Source organism: Leptinotarsa decemlineata, unplaced genomic scaffold, assembly GCF_025532065.1.
Source record: "Leptinotarsa decemlineata unplaced genomic scaffold, Ldec_3_MD MMD2_tig00000882_RagTag_RagTag, whole genome shotgun sequence".
Lineage (NCBI taxonomy): Eukaryota > Metazoa > Arthropoda > Insecta > Coleoptera > Chrysomelidae > Leptinotarsa > Leptinotarsa decemlineata.
Window position 1 is genome coordinate 1,783,427 of NW_027412556.1, and position 17,402 is coordinate 1,800,828.

At 36.1% G+C, this 17,402-nt stretch overlaps 2 protein-coding genes across 4 annotated transcripts in view; one reads left to right on the forward strand and one right to left on the reverse strand.

Moving 5' to 3' along the window:
* The window catches only part of LOC111508293 (glutamate receptor ionotropic, kainate 2), a 163,157-nt gene that overhangs the window by 35,537 nt on the left and 110,218 nt on the right, over window positions 1-17,402 (forward strand). The gene's annotated exons all lie outside the window — the stretch shown is intronic.
* Window positions 1,950-11,363, reverse strand: LOC111508277 (pheromone-binding protein-related protein 6). Its single transcript, XM_023163716.2, has 7 exons — window positions 11,248-11,363; window positions 8,404-8,498; window positions 6,898-7,026; window positions 6,599-6,634; window positions 5,609-5,723; window positions 2,611-2,675; window positions 1,950-2,067 (listed from the first exon to the last, which is right to left on the reverse strand). Exons 2-7 carry the CDS (start codon window positions 8,470-8,472, stop codon window positions 2,050-2,052), a joined length of 432 nt encoding a protein of 143 aa, XP_023019484.2. The 5' UTR covers window positions 8,473-8,498; window positions 11,248-11,363; the 3' UTR covers window positions 1,950-2,049.

Here is a 17,402-nt window from a genome sequence, read left to right on the forward strand (position 1 = left end):
TCGAGATATATTAAACAAAAAAATTCAATAACCCTTTATACTTTTGATTTGAAATGGTTATATTTTTAGGAGTGATTAATTTTTTTGGAAAGAAAGTTTTTGAATGAATGTCATTACGATGTCATCGATGACATAAGCAGATCAAGCTTATTCCGTGACATTCAAAATCGTAATTCATGAATGAAGTGTGTGTATTTTCTATAATGTTATCCAATTTGGTACTGAAGAGCCTTAGGGCAAGTGTCTTAAGGCGAAACACGTGTATACCAGTTAGGGTGACAGTGTTCCATGTGAGTACAATTTATTACCATTCATTCAAAGTAGAACTCATGTGAATGATATCTGATTCTTATTCCTCCACGAATGTTCGATATACAAACTGAATAGAGAAAAGTATCTTCTGTATAATTCAGTGTTCATATAGAAGTATTTGTTTCGAAAGAATTTTTTCTTTCGTGTAATTCAATGTTTATATGAAAGTAGCTGTTTCAGGAGGACTTTCTTTCAGTTTGTGTCTGAAAGTTACTTCTTTGCATGATCTACACATCCATGTATAGAGTTACTTATTTTCAAATTGATTAATCCTTCCTTTCTTTGGAAGATTCTCTCATCCATTTTTTTGTATCAGATGGAATAGTAGAAAGCCAAAAACTTCCTTTATACTTCTATGGTTGAATCGGTATATAAGATACTGCATTCTCTCTTGGGGAGGCATTTTTAATTCAACAATAAAAACAGAGTTCACAAAACACTATTTTAAAAATAGTTCTGGAGAAAATCAGAAACTACTCTACCAATCTTTTGTATAAGGAAACAAAAATATTCAATGTAAGATCTCTTTACATTCATCGTTGCTTGATGTGGTCCCAAACAAATTGTCAAAAATTTGTACTACAAAATTCCCGAACAACAAGAGTTGTTACAAATACACAATTTACAGTTCCCTTAATGCAAAAAACTTCGACTCAAAAATCAGTTTATTTTTATGGATCCAAATAATATAACCTTCTCCCAAATAATATAAAATAACTAAAAAGTGCCATAAGATTCAAAAAACAAGTAGAACATTTTTTAATGGAAAATTACAATATTTTCAATATATCCTAAGTAAACAATAATCTCCAATTTGCAACAAGAACATTATTCTATCAATTGTTCCACTCCTCTCATACCCAAGGATTATGAAAGCCGAAGATGTAGAAGACAGGCATTAAGTTGCCTAACTGAAACTATCACTGGAGGAATCATATTGAACAGAATGTAAAAAAATATTAAACAAAATGTAAAAATATATTTCCAGTTATCTGAATTGAATAAAATTGAATTGAATTGAATTGAGGTTGAGGGATGCCACCACAGAACCCGCCTTCATGGGCTCTTGTGTTCGACCCCCTTCGTGGCTCTCGCAAGACTTCCCCAAACCTTCTACCAGGAAGCCAGGAAGCGATCACGGGTGCTGCGTCATCCCCGTTCCTCAAACCGTTCTTTGTAACAGTCGCCCACGTGCGACGGAGGTCACAAAAAACCTATTTCGCTGAATTGACAATACTTTCAATGCTGGGATATTGATATGCCCATACTTACAACGTGAGCTTTTCAGCTGATGAATTGTGTTTATATAAACTCTCGGTCTCTCCGCCAGTATTTTACATTGTATGAGAGACAGATCCGGCGTTTAGGAAATTTTGAATTGAAAAAATATTTCTCTTCCCGAAGTTAGAATGTATATTACCATACATAGCTTTCGCTAGGTATTACAATGTTATTGTTACATAAATTGTGAAGTATAATTCTCTCCCAACTCATCCTACTAATGTAAACCAGAAACAATATTGGACTTGATACTATTTCGTGTAACCCGTTCAAAGGATAGTTCTTGCACTATTATTCAAATTATAATGATTATATTGATTCCAAGGTAGTTTTTGGAGTAATAAAACAATCAAACGTCATGCTGAGAGTTTATAGTGAATATGGTTGGGAATAAACATAATTCCGCAGTGCAATATGATTAATATGTAATTTTTCGTATCGCCTGGCCTGGTCTCCTCAAAACATAATGAATTCCTGTAAAATAAAGTGAAAATCAGTAAAACGTTTTTGATACTGCTGAAGAAAAGATGGTAACCGTCGTATGAGTTTGATTTATTAGTTTGCTCTCTACCGTTGAATCTGTTAAAATCTGTTTTTTGTGAACTCTTACGAACTCTCATAAGTCGAAATTTGGGCAAGCTGAGGATTAACTAGGTATCACCTTTCAACGTGCGATTCGTACTGACCGAAGCATTTGAAAAATTGTCTGTGGAAATATGAAAAGTGATTATTTCACATCAATTTTCAAAGTGTTTCAATAAAAATCATCATATGTTCGGATGTTGAAAGTTATTCTTTGATATTGAGAATCGTACATGTTGACACAACACATGAAAATGATCAGTATGAATGAAAATAATAATGGAGAAAGTACTGAAATGTTGAAAATACCAGAGAAATGGTTGAGAACAATGTAAATACGCTTCTCAGCAGTATGATAAAATCAACGACGGTCAGCAATCTCAACATACAGCAATAAAAATCTATGAAAATTACGGAATCAAAGAAATGTCTTACATCTGGATTAAGATTATACAAGCATTTTTCCATTTCGTAGACTTTGTCATATTTTTCTTTCAAATCTGAAAAAAATAATTATATTAGGGTTAAACGTTTGGACTTCCACTCGTCTTCAGGCAAAAGATGGAACAAATGTGCTCCAGCATACAGAGGGATCTTTATATGTTGTTTTCTTTGCAAGAACCCCACCTTGGGGAGTGCCAATCTTTATATTACAATTTTCGGAGAGCTGCTTCTCAACCTGCACCTTCACAGGTCTACCAGACATATATGACCCGATAAATTTTTGAATTGGACCTCGGATGCCTAGAACTTCAAGTTTTATTTGTAGATACCTAGGGTTGATTGTGTCAATTGCACGTGACATATCAAATAATAGTCCAACCACAAGCTTATTCTCGTTGATGCTATCATGTATATATTGTACAAGATCTGCAGAGGCTGTTTCGACAGAATAGCCAGGTCGGAATCCAAACTGTAGTGGGGTTGATAAATTATGGTTAGTTAGGTATGATGTATTTGATTATAGACTGTCATTTTCCTAATTTTGGAAAAACAGCTCAACAGACATATCATTCTGTAGGTTTCCACGCACTGGGTATCCCCAGTTTTGAAGACCGCAACTGCTTTTGATATTGTTGTCAAGAGTATCAATTTTTTCGACACAATAGCAATAAACTGAACATGATTATTCAATGTTTGAAGGTGGTTGACAATGTTTCGTGGTGTATTTCATCGGTTCGGACTTCCATTGTCTAATATAATACAAATTGATTTGGAATCCCTGAAAAAAAAAAGATTAACTGAAAATAACAATTTTATTAAAACAAAAAACTGAAATAACAAGGAACTAACATACAAGCTACAACCAGAAAATAAAAAATTGAAATATTATTAAAAGCTGTAAATTAAAAATGTTATTAATAAAACTGAAAAATGAAAATTAAAAAAAAAAATAAAAAAATTCATAACCTTGTTACGTCACGACGTTTCGATTGTTAGTATCCACAATGGTCTTCGGGTGATAACTGGACTTATTCCTTCGAGATCTGACTATTTATAGGTCATTTGGGTGCTTTCACCTTTCACCTATCTCCTCTTTCCTCTTTCCGCTTCATTGGTTTTAGCGGAAGATGACCGTTTGGCGGGAGTTGGTCGTTTTTCGCTTTATAACAGGTTTCCATATGTTACGTATCTCTACGCTAGCTCGTCTAAATGCATTGTTGGACAACATATAGGCGGCTTCCTTATCCTAAACCAGTGTTCCTCTTTGTGGATGATTTCAGCTTGAGCCCGCGTTTGCGTTTGGTGGCCTGGTTTTTGTGAGGCTACTACGAATAGTGTTCCTAGATCTGAAGCAGGTCCTGATGTTATACTTGGACCCAATCCTTCTTATCCTTTCCGATAATCCTTTGATGTACGGAAGTACAAGTACTGGTTGTGGCGGCTTCTCTTCCTTGTGGAGCTCTTGCTGTCTTCTACCTAAAACCTATTCTACCATCACTCTGGAGTAACCATTCCGTTGAAGGTCATTTTTGATGATGCCTAGTTCCTTTTCGAGACCTTCATTTGTATTACAGAGCTCGAAAGCACTGTCTAGTAGAGTCTTGATGATTCCTCTCCTAGTCGATTGATGGTGGTTGGATTTCTGGTTTAGTGAGTGGGTTTTCGATATATATATGTTTCCCATTTAGTGTCGGTCCTCTTCACCAATACGTCTAAGAAAGGCAATTCGTTGTGGACTTCCTTCTCCATTGTGAAAGTAATGGAAGGACTTACGTTGTTGATGTGCTTCAGGAAAGTGTCTAGTTCTGCATTCCCACGGTTCCATATTATGAAGGTGTCGTTTACGTATCTTAACCAGACTCGAGGCTTCTTGTGGGCTTCTTCAATGGCCAGAGTTTTTAATTTTCAGCTTTCATTGATATTTCAATTTTTTATTTTCTGGTTGTAGCTTGTATGTTATTTCTTTGTAATTTCAGGTTTTTGTTTTCAATAAAATTGCTATTTTTGGTTTCTTAGGGATTTCAAATCAATTTATATCATATCAGACAATGGAAGTCGGAATTGATGAAATACACTATGATTATTCAAAGTTCAAGGAAGATTTATGATGAACAATAGATATAGATAAAATTATATTCGGTTACAAATGTATTATATGAATTGAACACAAGCAAGAACTTCAAATATGACTTCAAATAAAATGGCGTGAGCTGTAAACAATACTGTCTGTTGGTAATCAGGTGTTTTGGCGTCACCTGACACGGCCACTTAACAGCAAATGCGAACCTCTCTCAGCACCCCTCTTTCAACAATTCAGCCTCTTACCTTCCTCGATATCTTTTTCAAACGTATATCACCATCTAACATACAAACCATATCCAAATTCCTGATTGCATCGAATATGAAGCTGTAGTGATCAAGACAGACCTAATACTTGTGCGTATGACCTGATCGTAGTGTCCATGCACGTAACCGTAGTGTATCACCTCACATTAGTGCTTACACTCTAGTGCAGTCGGACATTGCTTGTTAACTCACTTCAAATTACAGTCGAACTTTGTTTAGGGCAAACCCAGGTGGGGTTTGGGTCCACTTCAGTGTGGGCTCCACCTGTAGTACCAACTTAATCCTGGAGCTCCTGGCTGGATAGCCCTGGCAGCTGAAGCCATTAATGGAAAAATAAGAAGAAGAAGCAAATGCGATAATTGCGATGAAAATAGTTAACTGACAAGAGATGTCAGAATGAGTTTTTATAGAAATATTGAGTTTATCTATTTTATTATGAGAACAAGTCAGTTGTACAAAACACTTTGTATGATATTCGTGTTAAAATTAAGTTTGAGTTATTTTGTTTGTGAAACTGACAAAATAAAACCTCACTTCAACACTCATATCATGAATAGCTATTGAAGACAAACAGATGACAATGAGTTCTAAATATGATATAATAAAAAACAAAATTTATTTCATTGAAATTAGTGAGTTTTACCTGAATTTCTTGCATTGACCAAACAGTCTCTGGCTCCACTGGGTACGTTTTTTCTCGAGCCGGCTGGAAGCACTTCATTCAATGCCACCATATCTATTTTCAAATCTTTATCCATCTGAAAAGTGAGATGATTGCATTCAAAATTGATGACAGAAACAATTCAATAACAGTTCTGTTATAGTTAGGAAAGTTGCAAGTATGTGAATCATGTTGCAGAAAAGTAAATTGGCTTGAACCATGACGTTATATTTGTTTTCAACAAAAATTGAAAATATTTCAGGTGTGCCTGATTTGATCATACAACATTGAATGTCCAAAATAAATATTACATTTTTCATTTTTCAATCGACTCGATTATGTACGCCTAAGAAGAAGCCACTTGAGCACAAGAAAATATGCTATAGCAGAGTAGAGATTTCCTACTAGCAATAGATAACTCAACTTTAACTTTAACTTTATTTCACATTTCAACATTTGGACTTATCTTCTAATTACAATTTTTGACACAGAAATAAAGAAAGAAAGCCCTACTGAAATCATTCACAGATTCGTGCGTAGGGATTTTTACATTTCTCTACTCTCGATTTCAAAAAAATTAATTTATTTTAACAAGGCATTTTAAATGAACAATGGGTAATATTTTTTTAATTTTTTTTTTCAATGGATAATCAAGATATCAAAATATAGTTGGTCTTTCTTTACGTGTGCTCGTTGAAGCTAAATCGAAAGATTTATCACACAACTGGCACAATAACTGCAGCAATAATACAATTTTAATAGTAACGACCATAGTACTATGTTTCATGAAAAAATTTCAACTCTATATTATAGCCGTGCGAAGCCGAGGAAGTTATTGGTAAAACATGCCTTCAGAAGAATGTTACAGTTCTGGTGTGAGGAATGAAGTTGAAAATTTCAGAAAAGTTTCGAATTATGATGAATATTATGAATATTTTCTGGTTATATTCATCATCTTGTGCCAAAACTTACCAGTCTAGAAACTCTGCAGAGGCATAGTACGTATCTCTGGAAACATAAAAATCATATAACTAATTGATAAAAACGTTGAAGTGTTCATTCTAGAATATCTTTTCGGATTCCATTATCTCAAAAATTTCACCATTATGTAACAAAGCTTACAAAATGGTGGAATTAAAAAACAACAGTCTCTACACATTTGATTCAACTGTTTAAATGATGATCTTTTGCAGGATTCTTGATGAAGCGAAGTTCCTTAGTTAATAAAAAAGCGAATTTGAATAATTTTTACAGTTAATGTTTCCACATACCTTCATTTTTTCGTCATCGATAAAGTTACCATTCCTGACCTGTATAATCATTTCTTCTGTTGCACCCGTTACATCTGTGCAAATATCATGACACTCGTTGCCAAGTTTCGTCAGCTTATCTCCAAAATCCTGAAAAAAATTAATTTCACATCGTGTATCAAAAAAATTGGACCGAAAAGTGAAAAAACTTCTTATGTTTCCTGATCTCATTCCATGTGATCATCTCAATTTCATTTTGTGAAAAAATACACATTGATTGAAAAAACCCATTATGCATAATAGAACTGGCATCCACCATTCTCACCAGTAGTAAATGATCTGGTAACTGCGCCTCTACAGAACACCCTCACTCCTCCACTCATCCAGACGACCAGTCAGAACCCACCGTGCGTTCAGCGAGGAATTCAAATCAGTAGATGAACAACACGGTTTCTGGCACAAAATCCCCGGAAACCAGTTCAACATAGTCCTATCCGTGAGAACTTTAGTTTGAACATTTTTATACCTTCACTGGGAGAAGATGTTAATTGAGAAGAAGTAGAACTCAGGTGAAACAGCAAGAACAAAAGTGAAATAGTAGGTTACAGATCGTTTAAGAACAGTCTACTACCGAACACGTAACAAACACCATTTTACCAGTATAGAAGGGATCGGTTCGAGTAGTGTTAACCGACTTCCGAACACGTAACAGCACATCTATATAATGACAAATGAGAAGATATGAAAATCAAAAGATAAATAGATAAGTACGTTCTGATCATACCCATATTGATTTCAATCTAAGAGCCACCGATAGAGAGCTGTTTCAGCCTATTGGGCATCGTCAGTAGTACCGGGCAGGCGGTCCTCGATTGAAGACAAAATGTGAAAAACCAGACAAGTATCATTTCTAGAAACATATGGATTCGTTTTTCGATGGCATTTCAGGTTAGCTTCCCGAATTTCTGCTACCGCAGTTGTCGGTTGATTGGTCAAATCACCAACACTGATATAAAAACTTGGCAAGTTGACTTGGGTGTCACACCAATAGGTGGTTCCACTTATGTTTCACTTGCGTTTACGCAGCTATTTTTATTAAGTACTTTTCTGGTTTTTCACATTTTGTCCTCAATCGAGGACCGCCTGTCCGGTACTGACGATCCCCAATATGCTGAAACAGCTGTCTACCGGTGGCTCTTAGAGGCTCTATGTCATCATCATCATCATCATCAACATCATCTAGGCTCTACTCAAACTGGACATTTTGAGTGGAGCTTAGATGATGATAGCACGACCAGCTGTCGAAAGCGCTCGCTTTCGACAGATAGAAAAACATTAATAAATGACAGTTAATAAAAATTTTGGCTGACAATGCAACCTCACGAATTAAATCGATTTATAGTTAATCCAGTCACTAATTATTCTGTTATATATATATATATATATATATATATATAATATATATATATATATATATATATATATATATATATATATATATATATATATATATATATATAAACTCACCTTAGGATCCATGTAAGCAACTACTGTGTAGATGAAGAAAGCTAGCATAACTTTCGTGGTGGTATTCATTTTTCCGACTGGATTGAAAGGAATATCTGTGAAATGAAAATAATGAATACAATGAATATTTCTTGCGATATATATCTGAGGGAAACTTCGCCTTCATGTAGGTTTTTTTTTGCCATTTTCCCACATATTGTTTCAATGCTGAAGAAGTAGAAAGCCAAAAAGTTTCTTTCCGAATGAGCTCTGAGGCTTTTGAGAGCTTCAGAGGTGCTTTATTGTTGTTGCTGTAACACATGCATTGAAGCTGATGTCGGTATGGGATCCTCATGAGCGGTGATACAGTTGGAAATTATAACTTGTGCAGTGGCGGAACACGCTCTCAAAGGAAGTAGTCAAAATATCGCGGTTAAAAAGACCCAAGTATTCAATACATAGAAACAACTCAGACAAATAAAAAGAAAAAGTTAACATCAATGGAACTTGATTACCTGCACCCAAATCCTGGTAAGAATATTAGGTGATACCGTTCCAACCCTTTATCAGTCACCAGCCGAGCACTAATAAGGTCTCAAATTGATTAACACCGTTGGAAGAGGTCAACTCTGATGCAGGATGCCACAGAACATTTTGAAGAAATAAGAAGAGAGACCTTGGTGCTTGAAGATTCGACAAGACATGGAGAATACCCACAACAGGAAGTGGAGAAAGTTAGTAAGGAAACAATGCTCAAATGCAGAACGAGAACAGGACAATTATGAAGCCGCCAATGTCATCAACATAAGTTCCCGCCCGCTCACGGACATAGAGAAATCTTTGTTGTAGAAAGGTCTAATCTTCGCCATTGCACCAACATCTGTGACCACTTTGGAAATAATAACTGCAGTAGAATCCACCGGTTCCCTTATTGATCAGATCAAGGCAGAAGAATTCAGATGGAAAATCAGAGAACAGCTAGATCGAGAACCAGTTCCAACTTCTAACATCAGCAATGAAGAACGAAGAGCTCTGAACGGGCTACGTAGAGACAACACCATCAAGATCTTACCTGCAGATATGGGAAACGCTACTGTTGTGATCGATACTAATCTCTACGAACTGAAGATCAAAGAGGTGCTTCAGAAAGGAAAATACACGAAGATCATAAGATTCCCTACTGCATCAATTGAAAGGAAGTTGTACCAAACTTTGAAAAAACACCGAGTTTATTTTACGGAAAAAGAGAGATCATCGGTAACATCGCACCACAGTAAGCCCCCTCACTTGTATGGACTATCCAAAATCCACAAAAAAAAGTTTCGCTCAGATCGATCATTAGCTCCAGAGATTCAGCCACTCAGAACTTGTCCAGATTTTCACTATCAATAATTAAACAACTGCAAGGTGAAACATCATCTTTTGTGAAAAATTCAAGGTATTTTGTTGAACTACTAGAGAAAAACGAAGTCAAAGAGCAAGATCAACTAATTACTTTCGACGTGGAAAGCCTCTACGCCAACGTTCCTGTCGAAGAAGCACTTCAAATCATTCAGAAGAAGCTATCCAAAGATGGAGACTTGGAAGATAGAACAAACTCACCGATACAAGTAATCATGGAATTACTAGGATACTGTGTACGAAACTGTTACTCTCAACTGAAGGACGAATTCTTTACGCAAGATGAGGGACTGCCAATGGGATCGCCACTTTCACCTGTTGAAGTCGATATATATGGAGTGGTTTGAAACTCTGGCCATTGAAGAAGCCCACAAGAAGCCCCGATTCTGGTTGAGATACGTAGATGACACCTTCATGATATGGAATCATGGGAATGCTGAACTAGACACTTTCCTGAAGCACATCAACAACGTGAGTCCTTCCATCACTCTTACAATGGAGGAGAAAGTCCACAACAAATTGCCTTTCTTAGACGTATTGGCGAAGAGGACCGACACTAAATGGGAAACATCTGTATATAGAAAACCCACTCACATAGGACAGTATCTGATTCAGAAATCCAACCACCATCAATCGACTAAGAGAGGAATCATCAAGACTCTAATAGACCGTGCTTTTGGGCTTTGTAATACAGAAGAAGGTCTCGAGAAGGAACTATGCATCATCAAAAATGACCTACAACGAAATGGTTACTCCAGAGTTATGGTGAAATAGGCCTTAGCTAGAAGACAGCAAAAACTCCACAAGGAAGAGAAGCCGCCACAACCAGTGCTTGTACTTCCCTACATCAGAGGATTATCGGAAAGGATGAGAAGGAATTGGATCCAAGTATACTATCAGGACCTGCTTCAGTTCTGGGAACACTATCCGTAGCAGCCTCACGGAAACCAGGCCACCGAACGCGGACTGCGATTCCAAGAATTGCATTTACCGGATACCCTGCGAGTGCCTTTGAAAGTTCGCATTGTTGAGCACAAAAAACACACACAGCGAGGAGAAACTAGCAAATCCGAAATAGCAGAGCATGTTTGGACTCATCAACATAACATCAAGTGGGCTTAAGCTGAAATCATCCACAAAGAGGAAGCCGCGTATATGTTGTCCTTATAGACATATTGTGACACTTGGTGATCGAAACAAGTGTCGAGCTGTTGAAAATAACGATTTGGTGTTGGGAAAGAACTCCAGTAATATTCATTACTACACCAAAGGTTCCAAACAGTGCATCATAAGTGTTCTGTTAACAGTTTATATAAATGCGTAAATACCATATTTATTTGATAAATACACATTCTCTGGTAAATTTTACTCGAGAGATAAATGTGCTGAATTAAAAAGGGTGAACTTATACAGATGAAACATCAGAACATCAGAAAAATGAAGTGAAAAAATATATTAACTTACATGTTTCAAGCTACTGAGCAGGTGTTGTATTCTTTCCACAGAAGAATGGGTTGAATATTTATAATGATAGTCCTGATCATTAATTCCTAATGACAGACTAGTTAGAACGATATTTCTTCCAATTCTGTCATATTTAGTGAAAATGCATACATTTTCTTACCATTTTCCCTATCTTTTCTACACTACACTTCTATTAATGTCATGGTTATTAAAACTATAGTAGTTATTTTCAGGTTCATGATGGTTTTACAACAGAATTGATCATGAATTTTAACAGTTTGGGCTTCCATTGAACCAATAAAAAAGAAAAAAAAATTGCTGAAAATGACAATTATATTAGGCAAAAAAACCTAAAATGAAATTACAGTGAAATAAAATACAAGTGAAAAGAGAGCAATTAAACGAAAAATGAGAAAAGAAAAATTGAGGGATTCCAAGCCAAATTACTTCACGAAGTTTCAATTGTTAGTAATAATAATAATAATATCTTTATTTGTCTTGAGAAACACAAGGTTTATACACATGTCAAAACAAATGGCGCAATCAAAATCAGGCTATATACATCTTAAGATTCCACAATCAATGGTGGTCATGAATTGAGAAAAAAAAAATACGAAGACATACTCATTAAAACAAATCAATATACCCATTAAAACAAATTACATTACATAAGGATGAAAAAAATTATATTGAGATCAACAAGAATATCAAGATCGTTAAGAAGTTCAGTACAAACATTTGATTTAAATTACAATACACATACATATTAGTCAACTGGGAGCACACTTATTTTTTAGGTGTCCACATTGAAGGCATCTCTATTCAATTAGACACTTCCATAAAATTCATTGATATCATACAGAGGATTTTCAGTTAAGAAAAACTTCAGAGAGTACCTTAATCTATTGAATGACAAATTGCGAAAGTCTAGTGGCAGAGTATTGTATAGCTTAAGGCCAATATTGTCAGTCCTTTTCAGTCTATTTGCTTGCATGACGATGTCTGATTTATTTCTTGTTTCATGATGGTGTATGTCTGTACGATAGGTATAATTATTTATATTTAGTCGAATATGTAGTACAGTGTCATTATTTTGAGATTTTTAAATATTGGACGGCAAGTTTCATCCCATCTGGCAGAAGTTATACCTCTTACAGCGAATTTTTGCAGGATAAACACTTTTTCTAGATGACATTTTGATGCACTGCCCCAGGATATTATTCCATATCTTAGAACTGAGTGAAAAAGAGAATGATATGTAGTGAGGGCTGCATTCTGGTTCACAGATCTTTTAATTACTCAAATTGCGTATGTTGACCTACTCAGCCTGGTACATATGTTATTTATATGTTCTACCCCACGATAAATGTGTGTAAATATAAACCCCTAAAAATTCAACTGAAGTTTTTTCAGCTCGGTTTGAGTTTCTTGTTTCAAAAGTTAGAACTTCTGTTTTTTGTTCATTTAAAATCAGTTTATTTGATCCAAACCAAGATCGTGCTTTCTCCAGGATACTATTTAGGGTATGTTGAGGAGTTTTAAGTTCGTCCACTGCTCTGCTCAACGTTGCATCATCCGCATACATGGTAGTCTTAATATCTGATGAATTCAAGAAATGTGGTAGATCATTAATATATATATATATAAGAAAGAGAAGTGGTCCTAATATGGAGCCCTGAGGAACTCCTCTTATCAATTTCATTTTTTGACTACGAGATTCTCCGCATTCTACCACTTGAAATCTCTCAGTCAAGTATGATTCTATTATCTCTAGGCACACCCCTCTAATACCATACCAGTATAATTTGTCTAAGAGGATTTTATGATTCACACAATCAAACGCCGAAGTGAGATCAGTAAATACACCAATATATTTATCTTCATTGTCAAATGCATCTTTTATGTAATTTGTGAGAGAGTTGATTGCATCAGAGGTTGATTTCCCTCTTCTGAAGCCAAATTGATGTGGACTCAAAATATCATTGACTTCTAAAAATTTAACAAGTTTTGTGTGAATGGCATATTCAATTATCTTCGAGAAAGATGGTGAAATGGAAATTTGTCGGAAGTTTTTCGCTTCTGAGCAATCCCCTTTTTTGAATGGGAAGTACTTTCCCGATTTTCAGCTCTAGTGGAAATTAACCCTCAGTGAAGCATGCATTGACTATGTCCGCCAAGGGATCAGTTATGTATTGAGCACAGCTTTTAATAACAAACATATTTACACCTTTTATATCTTCGGTTTTTTTATTTTTCAAGTTGTTCAAAATAATTCTAATATCATCTGATGTTAAAGGTCGGAAGAACAAAGATTTATTTATATTATATGCCTTGTCTATTACATTGATTGACTGAGTTTCAGATGAATTTTCCAATGTGGAATTCATATTATTGATGAAGAATTCATTCATTTGATCTGCAGTTAGGTTTTCAGGATTGTTTGAGATTTTAAGATTTTATTTTTTCTACCAGTTTCAGTATTAATGATCTGCCAAACTGTTTGACTGAAATCATCTGTAGATGTAAATAGACTTTGATAGTACTCTTTTTTAGACATCCGTAATATATCCTATTACTGTTTTTTATATTATTTATATATATGTACGTTTTGCTCAGTTGGGTTTATATTTTGTGACTGAAACAGAAACATCAAGGTTTCTTTAGCTGCCCTAACTTGAGAAGTTATCCATTTTTGTTTTTGTTCTTTAGGTTTCGTAGTTTCTTTTGATAGTGGAAAGTTTATATTATAGTAATACATGAAAGTACTTCCAAATATGTTGAATTTATCTTCAGCCATGTTATTTACATATATTTCGTTCCAACTTTCATTTCTCAGGTAGTTAATGAATGTTGTAATATTTTTTGTATTGTACCTTCTACTCCATTTTTTCCTGGTATTATTTAGCATTACGATATCAATATCAGTATCTACAATCGTCATCGGGTGATGACTGTAATAATTCCTCCGAGAGATGACTATTTTTGAGTCATTCGAGTACTCTCACATATCTTCGCTTTCCTCTTTCCGCTTCAACGGTTCAGCCGGGGATCACCATTAGGCGAGAGCTTGCCATTTTTCGCTTGATTATGGGTTTGCATAAGTTGCGTATTTTTACGGTAGCTTGGCTGAAAACATTGTTGGACGACATGTATGAGGCTTCTTTGAAATTCCTCCTAAACCATTGTTCCTTTCTGTATATGATCTCAGCTTGGGGCCACTCGATGGGCCCAAACATGCTCTGCTATTCCTTATTTGCTGGTTTCCCCTCGCTGTGCGTGTTTCTTGTGCTCGGCAATGCGAACATTCAATGGCCTCTTAGTTTCACCAATATAGGATTTTCCGCACTCGCAGGGTATCCGGTGAATGCAATTCTAGGAATCGCAGTCCGCGTTTGGTGGCCTGGTTTCGTGAGGCTGCTACGGATAGTGTTTCCGGATCTGAAGCGAGCTTTGCTGTTGTACTTGGACCCAATTTTTCTTGTCTTTCCCGATAATCCTCTGATGTAGGGAAGTGCAAGCGCTGTTTGTGACGTCTCTCCTTTCTTACGAGGCGTCTGCTCTCTTCTAGTCAAAGTCTGTTCCACCATCGTTTTGAAGTAGCCATTCCGTTGAAGATACTTTTTGATGATGTTTAGTTCATTTTTGAGACCTTCCTTCATATTACAGAGCCAGAAAGCACGGTTTAATAAGGTCTTGATGATTCCTCTTTAAGTCGATTGATGGTGGTTGGATTCGTGGTTCAGATACTGTCCCGTGTGAGTGGAACAATTTCCGATTTTTTTATTTCTTTCTGCGCCCATTGAAAAAGTTGAACGATATCTCAACCATTATATTATTCAAACAAACTGGGTGTAATCAACTATAGTGACAACATATAAAACGACATGAAAGATGTCGTTTTGTGTTTGTATTGTCTCAAAAATTTGGTTGTTGCAATGTGTTTTATTTATTTTATTAATATGTATCGAATATGTCTGATGGTTTTTAAAATAGTAATATTATCAACACGAAAAAACTACTTTTCGAGTCCTGAAGAAGAATTCAAATAAATTCGAAACATCGGCAAGAAAACAATTGTTTTCTTGAGAGAAAATTGATTCTGCTACCCAACCAAGTTTTTTCATGTGAATATTTCATTGAATTAAAGAGAGAGAGAATAAATTATACATTTCGATGGAGTCAATCTTTCAAGAGGGAACTCTCTTATATTCTCATGATTTTTTCGTGAATGAGTTTCCTCACCTGAACTGAAGATTTTCCAGTTTTATCGAATCGTACCTAAATCTCTTCAATATTTTATGTTCTCAACATGTGATGAAATTGACGACTCTAGCGATAAGAGTTTGTGGTCTGTGAGATTTTTTCCGTTTGCTTGTTTTTCTGTTCAACTCTTCATCTGTTTATCTGTTCACCTGTTTATCTGATTATCTGTTCATATGTTCAATTGTTTATCTATTGGTATATTCATCTGTTTGAATGTTTCTCTATTTATCTGTTCACCTGCTTATCTAATTATCTGTTTACCTATTCAAATGTTCAACTTTTCATCTATGTACCTATTGATTGATATGTTCACCTGCTTATCTGTTGAAATGTTCAACTGTTCATTTATGTATCTATATGTATCGGCTGGGTTTATTTGGTCGAGTATGAATATGTGTTGTAAGTCACAATAAACTCTTGCGGGTTGCGGTGGAGGGTCGAATAGACTCACTCACTTTTTTTTTGTACCTTGGAAGCTGTCTGACTTGTCCATTTAGTCCAAGTCTCCAGAAAACACTGCAGCCTCTTAAGCTTATTGCGTTTATTCTCTCATCTTCTCATGACATCCATTCCATCAGTCTCGTTCCCTGTACTAGTTTGTACAGGTTCCGTGTTGGATGTTCGTCATATTCTTCTGGGCGTAATTTTGTAAGTCCATATATTGCCTGCCTCCTGTGATTCAGTGCCTCACATTCGTATAAGATGTCTAGAGCTGTTTCTATCCCTTCTTTGCATAATCTGCAGCTGAGATCTCCGTTGTACAGACCAATTCTATTCAGGTGTCCTCTAAGCGGACAATGACCGGTTAGTAACCCTGTAATTATTCTGAGCCGATCCCTACTCCATTGAAGTAGTTCTTCGGTTCTTTTCTCGGACGGTTCCCTAATGAAGGTTCTACTGTGTTTGTTGCCAGGTACTTTTGTCCAGTACTCTGTGAGCTTCTTATTGGTCCATGTCCTAATTTGGTTTCGTACCAATGATTTTGGTACCCCCAGAGCTGGTTCAGGACCTATATATGAAGTTGATGATCCGCTTCTAGCGCATTCATCAGCTTTATCATCACCTGTGATTCCTGAATGCCCTGGCATCCAGTACAAAGTTAATTTGTTCCTGTTTGCAAGTTCATTCAGTTCTTCACGGCATTCCCAGACCAGTTTTGATGTCACCTTCGGATTTGTCGGAGCCCCTAGTGCCGTCTTGCTGTCTGTAAAAATATTGATCCGCTCATTCCTTTGAGGTCTCAATCGAACGAGCTTTGCACATTGCAAGGTAGCTTACACTTCCGCCTGAAAGACGGATGTGTATAGTCCTAGCGGATAGCTGTGGTTTAGATTTCTATCCGCTCGGTATATTCCAGCTCCCGTTCCATGTTTGGTCTTCGATCCATCTGTATACCAGGTGTTTTTTCCAAACATGTTTTCGGGATGACTAATGGTCTTCCACTCTTCACGGCTTATGATTTTGGCCGTAAAGGTGTACTTCGGTGTCATGTGGACCGTGCACATGTTCAATATGTGCTCCTCCACTCGTTCCGAAATTTCTGTTCGGTCCGATCTTTTGTAGTTCGGTGAGTTTTCCAGTCTGAACTGGCCCATCCTGGTCTCCCCCATTATCACAAATTGTAAAGGAGGTAGATTCAGGAGTGTCTCCAATGCTGCTGTTCACTTTGGACCTTACCTAACCTAACATTAGTATAAGGCAAATAGTCATCTAGACTATAGCATAATACTGATGAAGGCTCGAAAGGAAACATAGAAAACGTTTCTCTGCCAATCCTAGGTGCTACGTAATTCAAAAAACTTAACTCACCTCTGCTTAGACGTGAGAAATATCTGAGGTGGGAGTTTTCAAGTAAATACTTGTTGAATAAAATCCACTCACTTTCTTGATTG

Bases quoted from the DNA above. Each gene is read 5' to 3' on its own strand.
- LOC111508277 (XM_023163716.2), bottom strand. From the start codon at position 8,472: ATGAATACCACCACGAAAGTTATGCTAGCTTTCTTCATCTACACAGTA. The intron at 5,724-6,598 runs GTAAGTTTTGGC...CTCACTTTTCAG, and splicing joins TCTGCAGAGTTTCTAGACTG to ATGGATAAAGATTTGAAAAT. The intron at 2,676-5,608 runs GTAAAACTCACT...TATTTTTTTCAG, and splicing joins GGTCAATGCAAGAAATTCAG to ATTTGAAAGAAAAATATGAC.